At 44.0% G+C, this 10,706-nt stretch overlaps 1 protein-coding gene across 1 annotated transcript in view; it reads left to right on the forward strand.

Moving 5' to 3' along the window:
* The window catches only part of LOC127577312 (synaptic vesicle membrane protein VAT-1 homolog-like), a 147,692-nt gene extending 145,036 nt beyond the window's left edge, over positions 1-2,656 (forward strand). Inside the window, exon 9 of the mRNA XM_052028417.1 lies at positions 1,869-2,656. Within this exon, the coding sequence (XP_051884377.1) occupies positions 1,869-1,967 (99 nt within the window). The 3' untranslated portion in view covers positions 1,968-2,656. The remainder of the gene's footprint in view (positions 1-1,868) is intronic.
* The last annotated feature ends 8,050 nt before the right edge of the window (positions 2,657-10,706 follow it).

The following is a 10,706-nucleotide window of genomic DNA, read 5'->3' on the forward strand; positions in this document are numbered from 1 at the left end:
TGTAATGTTTAACCCAAGATGTTGGATTGGAGAAAATCCATTGCCACAGATTGTTACGGAGAACATGCAATTTTGGGCATGCTTCGTAGTGCTTGTGCACATTTCCCAATAAAGTCCGGCGCATCGTGAGATTGGACCAGCTCTTCCTATCACCATTCACCATCTTACCTTTTCAACAAGATCTTGGTTGATCCTCTACCACAAGCCCACTTGATCCCCATATCCTCAATTTCACTGGATATCCCAAATATCTGTCGATCTCAAATATATTTTCAGAATAATAATCCGTGTCCATAGAGGCAGAAAATTCAAAACATTTACAGCTCTCTCGAACAAGCACCAAGATCCCAACACCCATTCTTCCTGTTTCTTAAGTTATGCTCTTTCCCAGTTAGGCAATGCATCAGGTTTTACATTCCTATCCTTGTTTTTAGATCCCTCCACAGACTCAACCATCCCTAACTCTGTCATCTCCTCCAGCCTCACAACCCTCCAATACCTTCTGTGCTTCTCCAGTTCTGCTATCTGGATCTCACTGAATTAGGTTACTCCATCGGTGGTGGCCACGCCTTCAAATCCGGGGACCCTCAGCTTTGAAACGCCTTCCCCAATCTTTATTTCTTTGACATGACTTAAAAGTTGCCTCTTCAACTAGGATTTGATCATTTCCCGTGATTTCTCTTTCTGTAGCTATCTGATTATTGTCCTTTCTTTGATAGCCCTTCTGTGCAGCACCTTGAGATGTTTGTTCTGTGGTTGAATGTGCTATGTAAATGCAAGTTGTTGTTAAATGAGAATGTTGAAATTTCAATAAATAGGCTCAGAATGGAAGCCCTTAACCAGCCTTTTAGACAGTGAACCAGAACAGAATTATTATGGTGCAAAAGGAGGCCATTCAGTCCATTGAGTGCATACTAGCCCCAAGTAAAGCAATCTGTTGAATCCAATTCCTTTAGACTTTTCCATAGTGCTGCAGGTCATTGTCCATCCGATTTCTTTTGAAAGCCCAATTAGCTCTGTTTTCACCACCTTAGATCATTACTACCCTCTGTGTAAAAAAAAACCAATTTTCCTCACATCTGTTTTGTACCTTTCTCTGACAATTTCAAATCTGTGCCCCTTGGAATCATCCGCTAATGCAGCTATGTGAAATAGGATCAGGAGTTAGCCATACCAGCCTTGGCCATTACCTTGGCCTCAGCTTCATTTTCCTGCCTGCTGCATTAACCCTTGGCTGCCCTTTAGACCATGAGAACCAAAAAATGTTGCAGATGTTAGAAATCTGAGACAAAACCAGAAAATGCTGGAAACACTCAGCAGGTCGGGCAGCATCTGTGGAGAAAGAAACATAGTTAACATTTCAGATTCTACTTTTATTCCCATTAGTCTGTCCCAGCCTTAGATATATTCAGTGACTGAATCTTCACAACACTGGAGGATAGAGAGTTCCAAAGGTTCACAGCACCATGGGAAGCAACTGGTCCTCATCTTTTCAAATACGTCCCCTTATCCCGAAACTTCCCCACCATCCCCCTCCCCACCACCACCCCCCAGGATTCTGAAGGGGAAAAATCCTCCCAAAGTTAAGTGGACAGCGTCACCTCCAGTTTAATATGTGAGCATGTACATTCCCAACTTCTCCCGAAGGGAGGAGGGTTTCGACCTGAAACGTCGACTGTCCACTTCCCTCCACAGATGCTGCCTGACCCGCTGAGTTCCTCCAGCAGTTTGCTATTTGCTCCAGATTCCAGCATCTGCAGTCCCTTGTGCCTCCAACCTCTCCCACCCACCCACTGTACAAGGAACCACTCCCACCACTCATCAGTACCGCACTGTGCATGGGACCAATCCCTTCTTCTTGCTTCCAGATGGCAAGTGACAGCACAGAGACAAGTGAAGCGGGCGAGGAGGAGGAAGATCACGAGGGAGACAATGGCAACAAGGAGCGCATGCCCTTCATCCAATAACTGGCAGACCGAGGTGACCGGTGGAGGGCCATGATCAACCCCGACACGTTTAATTTCTTTTCAGTTTGTCGCTGGAGGAAGGAATGATTTGAGGAGGTGTCCCTGATGCGCAAGTGAACAAATGCTGTTGTACTGTGCTTATTTGTGTTCGTCTGCAATCAGCCAAGCTACAAGCTGTTTGAATCATAGTGATCTGAACTACTAAAGTGCCATATTCTTTCCAGTGCAGTATTGATGACCAACATTCTATGTTAAGATCCTTTGAACAAGAAATCCATAGTGTTATGTTTCTCCTTGTTTTAAAGTGGGAACTGTCCTTTCTTTGTGAATTTATTCCAGTCTTAATTGCGTCCCCATATTTCACTTAAATACCTTTTTTCTTTTCTCTCTCTTAGTTTCTTGTGCATGATTCTGTTAACCTGTTGGTGCCTGTAATTATTCCAATATACACTGACCAGCAACCGTTCAGTAAGTCAGCATTAAATATTCCAGACATGCATCTTTTACCAGTACAAGTGACAGGAACTGCTTCTCAACTTGCTTTACTGAGGAAAAGGAAACCGTGTAGACCTATTTATCAGCTCCAGAGCCTAACTAATGTGAATGGAGATCTCAATTAGTTCATTTGTTGCATTTGTTGCATTAGTGCTTTTGTTATATTGTGCCTATCAAACATTGTTTACATAAAAATTACAAAAAAATAAAAAAAATAATTAGCAATTGAATATTAGTCAAGCGACTACTTGGTTTTCCACAAAGGGGATTTAAATGACTGCACAAGTGACAAGTGATGCCATAGCTATTCTTATATCTCCTCTGTCTTACCTTCAGGGCCTGAGTGTTCTTTCCAGGGAGAAACAGTGGTTTAGTTGTACTTCCTTCAGTGTAATATACTGTGCTCGCTACTCATCACGTGATCTCCTCCACACAAAGAATGCTAAATGCAATCCATCAAAGCTGGTTCTGAACTTCCAATCACCTGCCTCTTAAATTCTCCAACCCATTCCTACTCCGACTTGTATGTCTCTCATAACGCACAGGGAAAGTACACGGTTAATGGCAGGACCCTTTTTAGCGTCGACGAACAGAGTGATCTTGCGGTCCAAGTCCATAGCTCCTTGAAAGTGGCTGCACAAGTTGATAAGGCGGTAAAGAAGGCGTGTGGCATGCTTGCCTTTATTAGATGAAGTATTGATTTCAAGAGTCAGGAAGTTATGTTGCAGCTTTATAAAACACTGGTTAGATCGCATCTGGAGTATTGCATTCAGTTCTGGTCGCCCCATTACAGGAAGGATGTGGAGGCTTTGGAGAGGGTGAAGAAGAGGTTTACCAGGATGCTGCCTGGATTACAGGGTATGTGCTAGAAGAGGAGGTTGGACAAACTTAGGTTGTTTCCTCTGGAATGGCAGAGGCTGAGGGGAGACCTAATAGAAGTTCATGAGATTATGAAGGGCATAGATAGAGAAACAGCCAGTATCTTTTTCCCAGGGTCGAAATCTCTAATACTAGAGAGCATGCATTTGAGGTAAGAGGGGTTAAGTTCAAGGGCAGGTTTTTTACACAGAGAGTGATGGGTGCCTGGAATCCACTGCCAGGGGTGGCGGTGGAGGCAAATACGATAGAGGCATCTAAGAGGCTCTTAGGTAGGCACATGAATTTGCAGAAAATGGAGGGATATGGACAATGTGTAGGCAGAAGGGACTAGGCTTTTAATAACTAGTATAATTAGTTCAGCACAACATCGTAGGCTGAAGGGTGTGTTTCTGTGCTGTACTGTTCTGTTCTATGTTCTCCCATCTTCTGCTTCCTCTACTGTTCCAATAAAGCTTAAACTGAGCTCAAGGAACAGCAAGAGGCACAGCTAGACAGCATTATGGTGCAATTAGTAGAGCCACTATCTCACTACGCCAGTGACCTGGCTTCGATCCTGACCTTGGATGCTGTCTGTGTGGAGCCTGCACATCCTCTCTGGGTATACCCCTTCCTTTCCACATCTCAAAGATGTGCAAGTCGATAGATTAATTGACCGGTGTAAATTGCCCCTGGTGTGTGTAAGGGATTGGTAGAATCTGGGGGGAGTTGATGGGAATGTGGTGAGAATAAAAGATGTGATCAATTTAGGATTAATGTGGATGGGTGCTTGATGGTCAGCACATATGACTGTACAAATGCACCTCATCTTCTGACCTGGCACAATACAACCTTCCAGCCTCAACACTGAATTCAATAATGTCAGGTAATCAGCATTTCTGGTATTTTTATTTCAGATTACTCACAAGATTTTCTGCTGGCAATTTCCGATAATGACTGTGTGCTTCCTACTTACAACTTCTCCGAACTGGAATTTTGTTTCTTTCCCTCTCCAATTATCTCCCTCTCAGTTTGCATGATCACCCCTCTTGTCATTGCTTCCCATCCCTGTGCATTCCCTTTTGTTTTTGCCTCTGTTCCTTCATTTCTCTGCATCTTAAAACCTGTTCATCTCTAACTTCCAGCAGTCCCGATGACAGATTATCAATCTGACACCTGACCTCCACTTCTCTCTCCTCAGATTCAACCTGAGTTACTGGCATTTTCTAGGCTTTTTCCCCCATGCTCTCTTCATCTTTGCTGCCTCCTTACACTCCTGAGACCTCTTGCACATCCACAATTCTCCTTTTGTTGCCATGTTCTGGAATTTCTTCCCTGAAGCTCTCCATCTCTCCTTGTCTAACATGCTGCTTAAAAATCCTGCCCAAATCTGAAGTCACCAAACCTTAAGTCTCCAAGTCAAGTCAAATCAGGGTCAAAGTCGAGGTTATTGTCATTTGCACAAGCACATATATGCACAATATTGTCATACAAGTACGGTGAGGTACAAGTACAATGAAAAACTGGCAGCAGCATCACAGGCACGCAGAACATAAATTATACAAGACATTAGATTGTGCAAAACGAGACCTTAGTGCAAAAAAAACTCAATCAGACACAAGTCAATGGTAGGGCAAGTGGTTGCATTGCTGGGGTAGGATTAGGGTTGTGCAGGTCAGTTCAAGAACCTGATGAATGTGGGAAAGTAGCTGTTCCTGAACCTGGTGGTGTGGCTCACTGTCACGTTCTGTGACTCACACTATGGTATGTTTGGCCATGTTGGAAGGAATAAATAAATTAATATTTTGGGTACAGGATGCCCTTGAGAAGGTAGTGGTGAGCTGTCCTTCTGAACAATTGGAGTGCAATGGAATGTATTTCCACTGATACTTGTCGCAGATGTTTGGCACAGCACATTGGCTTGCTGAACCACTTCAAGGAGGTGGTGAAGAGTCAGCGACATTTCTGTGAATCCGGAGCCACATGTAGTCTGGTCCAGGTAGAGACTGCTGTTTTCTTTCCTGGAAGGTTGCTTGTGAACGAGATGGTTTTAATATCACAAACCTATTTTATCGTTCTCACAAACATTGATAACAGCTTTTTAACTCCAAATTAGTTAATTACCAGAATTCAAATAACTGTGGCATTATTTGAATTCGAGTCACCAGATCATCAGCTCAGTCCTATGGATTACAACACCACTAGCATCACTATGTTACTATTCCTTTGTGGTTTTTAAGGAAGACTAATCCTAATGGCTCCACAACATGACACGGGCTATTTTCTTATTCAGAACATTGCAGCGCTGTGAGAGTGACTGGCATACTGATTTTAATGTTACTCTTGCTCCAAGCTTCCCCTTGACGTCTTCTAGCATCTGTGACCTTCAATAATGGAACAAAAATTTCCATTTAAGCTCAGCACTGCAAGGGAATGATCGATTTATTGTCTCTACACATCAAGCATACAGCAATACATTTATCTAACACCTTCGACATAGTAAAAGTGCTTCAAACTGCTTTAAAAAATCGTTAACAAGCCTTAGAAAATGGCAGAGAGCTACATAAGTAGATGATACAACAGATGAGCGAAGACTTGGTCAGAAAGTTAGGTTTTTCAGGACTGTCTTAAAGGAGGGAAGAGAAGTTTTGGAATTCCAGAGACCAAAACCGGCAGTCAAAGACTAATTCACAGAAACTAAAACCAGGAATCTACAAGCTGCCTCACAATGGGGGTGAGGTCATTGGAAGGATTTCAAAACAATAATGAACATTTAAAAAATGAAGGCACAGCCTTCATTGGAGCCAGTGTAGGGCACCAAACACAGAGGTGACAGGAACATGGTGTAAGTTAGGAGATAAATACAAGAGCTTTAGATGGCTTCAGATTTACTGGAAGTAAAGCGAGGGAGACTAGGCAGGAGTGCATCAGAATAGGGAAGAGCAGGGATAACAGAGGCATTGAGGAGAGATCATCAGTAAATGAAGTGGGGCAGAGCAGAAACATTGATGAGGGGCGGTCTTAGAGGTGAAACTCTGAAACTCGGCTCTGGGTCACCAAGGCTGTGGTTCCGTTTCAGATTGTTTTCAGGGAAAAGGATGCAAATGGCTTCTAAGGGATAAAGTTTGGGGCCAGGACTGAAGAGAATGGCTTCAGTCTTTCCAAATTAAAATGTGGAGGAAGTTTGTTCTTACTCAGTCCTGGGTTGGTTTTGGTTTATTATTATTGTCACTTGACCCGAGGTACAGTGAAAAACTTGTCGTACAGATCAATTCATTACACAGTGCAGTTTGTCAGTCAAACACTGATAACATGGAGACAGTGGAGGGATCAAGGTCACAGTGAGATGAAGTTGGGGATCAGCACTGTAGGTGAAAGCTGACACTGTTTGCTTGAATGATGTCGTGGGGAAAATGCAGATGAGAAACAGGAGGGAAACGAACGTCATCCTTGGGAAACACCGGATTCCCCAAGTGGGAAGAGGAGAGACTAGTGGCGGCTCCCTGCCACTGACCGGGTAGATCGGAATAAAACCAACCAAGTGCAGTGCCGGACAACTGGAAGGCTGTGGAGAAGGTAGGAGTGTTTCACGTGTTGGAGACTGCAGACAGATCAAGGACAGGGATTGCTACCTTAACACTATCTTAACCAGCTGGGGTACCATCCATTCCTGAGAGCTGTTTGTAACCCAAACTGTCTGTAAGTCAGAAATTAGCAAAAGCACTGTGTGGGAGAGGATCACAGGAAAATGCCTACAGCCCTGCAGCAGCCAGAAACTCCATCCCCATCCATCCTGCCGGTCTCCCAAACCCTCATTCGTATGTAGAGGGTGTCCATAAACCAGGTGTTTATAACCTGGGGAGGACCTGTATTGACTTTGATCGGTCCTGATAATACAGGTTAACACACGCAGTTCTTGGTAAAGTGGGCTTTGATTTAAGATAAGATAAGATTTCTTTATTAGTCACAAATACATTGAAACACACAGTGAAATGCGTCTTTTGCATAGAGTGATCTGGGAGCAGCCTACAAGTGTCACCATGCTTCCGGCGCCAACATGGCATGCCCACAACTTCCTAACCCATACGTCTTTGGAACCGGAGCACCCGGAGGAAACCCACGCAGACACGGGGAGAACGTACAACCTCCTTACAGACAGTGGCCGGAATTGAACCCAGGTCGCTGGTGCTGTAAGGCGTTATGCTAACCGCTACACTACCGTGCCTGCATGCAAACTCCACACAGGAGGAAGCTTCAGACATGGCACCCACAGTGAACAGGTGAGTGAGTGAGTGAGAGATGGAGTGAATGTCACAATGACCACAGTAAAGGACAGAGAGAGGTGACGAACCAAGCAGAACGGCAAATGCTTCTGGACAGGAGAGAGAGAGACTGAAGAGACACAGAAGGTACAGGTCAATAAGGGAGGAGGGTAAGTGCTGTGGTCATAGAAATGGAGGAGAAGAAAAAACAGTTGTGGATAAGGAAAACCTGATTATTCCTAGGAAAGAAAGTAAAGGTGGTTGAACGGTGAATGTCCAAAATACTAAAAGAGGAAACAACAGAGTCATCATCACACAGCACAGTAAGAGGCCCTTCAGCCCATCATGTCCATGCAGACCTTTTCATCCATCTACACTGATCCTATTTTCCTGCATTCTAGCCATATCGTTCTATGCCTTATCTATTCAAGTGTCTGTCTAAATGTCTCTTATTATAGTCATTGTATCTGATTCCACCCCCTTCCCTGGCAGTGAAATCCAGATGTCAACCACTGCCTGCATAAAAAAACCTTCCCCTCATATCCCTTTTAAAACTCCTTCCTCTCACCTTAAACCTTTGCCTTTTTGTTACCCCTACAGCAGGAAAAAGATTCTATCTACCTTATCTATGCACTCTTATAATGTTAGATACCCCTATCAGGTCGCCCCTCAGCCTCCTTCGCTCCAGGGACAGCAAGCCCAGCCTGTCCAATCTCTCCCCAATCCAGGCAAGATCCTGGTTAATCCCCTCTGCACCCTCTCCAGTGCAATCACATCCTTCCCATAGCATAGCGACCAGAACTGCACACAGTACTCCAAGTGCAGCCCAACATGTGTTTTGTAAAGTTGCATCATAACATCCCAACTTTTCTATTCTATGTCCCCACCTATGAAGGCAAACAAACCATATGACTTCTTCAACATCTTATTCACCTGTGTTGCTACTTTTAGGGAACCATGGACCTGAATCCCATGGCCCCTCTGTTCATCAGTGTGCCTTAGTGCCTCACCATTTACTGTACATGTTCTACCCCTTTTTGACATCCCAATGTTCAGGATTAAATCCCATCTGCCAACTCTCCACCCACCTTCCCATCCGATCTACATTCTGCTGCAGCCTTCCTTGCTATCCACAACACTACTAACTTTTGCATCATCCACAAACATACTAACCAAACCTCCTACATGTACATCCAAGTCATCAATATATATCACAAACAACAATGGTCCCAACACCGATCCCTGTGACACATCACTGGTCACAAACTTCCAATGAGAAAAGCATCTGTTCACTATTACCTTCCGCCTCCTATCACCAGACCAATTTTGGATCCAATAAGCCTGCTCACCTCGGACCCTTTGTGTCTTAACCTTCTGGACCAGCCTATCATGTGGGTCCTTGTCAAATGCCTTACTACAGTCCATATAGACAAATGTCCTGCTTTCATCAATCTTCTTAGTTCCCTCTTCAATAAACTCAACCAAATTAGCATGACAGCATTTCCCCTGCAGAAAGCCATGCTGACTATCTCTGATCAGCCCCTGCCTTTCAAAATGCACATAATTCTTATCTCTTAGAATTTTCTCCAGTAATCTCCACACCGTTGACATAAGGCTCACCAGCCTGTGATTATCTGGCTTATCCCTGCTGCCCTTCTGAAATAATGGAACAACATTTGCTCTCTTCCACTCTTCTGGCACCTTACCTGTGGCTAATGAAGATGCAAAAAATCTCTGTCAGGGTCTCAGCTACCTCCTTCCTTGCTTCCCATAGCAAGCTGGGATAGATCTCATCCAGTCTGGGGAATTATGAACTTTCATGCATTTTTGTGACATCTCACACCTCTTTTTTAATACTGACCTGCTCCAGATTATCCACATGCCCTCCCTGAGCTCACTATCTTCCTTGTCCTTCTCCTTGGTGAATAAGATAAGACAAGATATCTTTATTAGTCACATGTACATTGAAACACAGTGAAATGCATCTTTTGCGTAGAGTGTTCTGGGGGCAGCCCGCAAGTGTCGCCACGCTTCCGGTGCCAACATAGCATGCCCACAACTTCCTAACCCGTACCTCTTTGGAATGTGGGAGGAAACCGGAGCACCCAGAGGAAACCCACGCAGACGCGGGGAGAACGTACAAACTCCTTACAGACAGTGGCCGGAATTGAACCCGGCTCGCTGACGCTGTAAAGCGTTACGCTGAGAAGTATTCATTTAGGACGTTGCCCAAATCTCCTGGCTCGACACATAGATTCCACTTTGGTCCTGAAGGAACCTTTCCCTAGCTACCCTCTCGCTCCTGATAAACTTATGTAATGTCTTGGGATTCTCCTGAATCTTACTTGCCAAAGATATTTTATGGCCCCTTTTTGCCCTTGGAATTTTTTTCTTAAGTTCTCTCCTACACACTCCATATTCCTCAAGAAATTCCCATGATACCTGTTGTCCACATTTGCTATATGCTCCCTTTTTCTCCTGATCAAACCTTCCATATCTTTTTTCATTAAGGTTGCCTAATCCTGTCACCTTTGTCTCTCACCCCTACCAGAACATGCTGGCCCTGAAATCTTCCTAACTCTCTTTTAAAGACTCCCACTTGTCAGTTGTCATTTTACCCACAAGCATCTCCTCCCAATCTACTTTTGCCAGTCGTCTCTTACACTTTTGAAATGAGCCTTCCACCATTCAAGACCTCAATTGGAGGACCAACCTCATTCCCTTCCATAACTACCTTAAAACTTATAAAATGATGGTCACTGTTCCCAAAGTGTTCCCCCACCAACACTTCTACCATCTGACCAATTCCACTTCCTGAGATAACTTCAAGTAATGCCCAGTACTGCTCAGAAGCGGAAAAGACAGCTGGAGAATGAGAAAGATGTCTTGTATGCTCTGGAATGGAAAGATTGTTTGAAACAAACACTGGGCAAGAGGACAGATGAGTGAACTATGAGATTACAGATTGTTCGAAACAACGGAAGAGCTAAGTATTGACAACAAGCACTCATATCGAAGTTTTTTTTGGTAGCTCTTAACACCAATGATATAAAGTGTAAAAAACACTGTGTCACATGAAAGAATACTCAGACATGGAAAAGTTTTATCACAGGGGTAGGTGTGAAGG

This window comes from Pristis pectinata, chromosome 13, assembly GCF_009764475.1.
Source record: "Pristis pectinata isolate sPriPec2 chromosome 13, sPriPec2.1.pri, whole genome shotgun sequence".
Lineage (NCBI taxonomy): Eukaryota > Metazoa > Chordata > Chondrichthyes > Rhinopristiformes > Pristidae > Pristis > Pristis pectinata.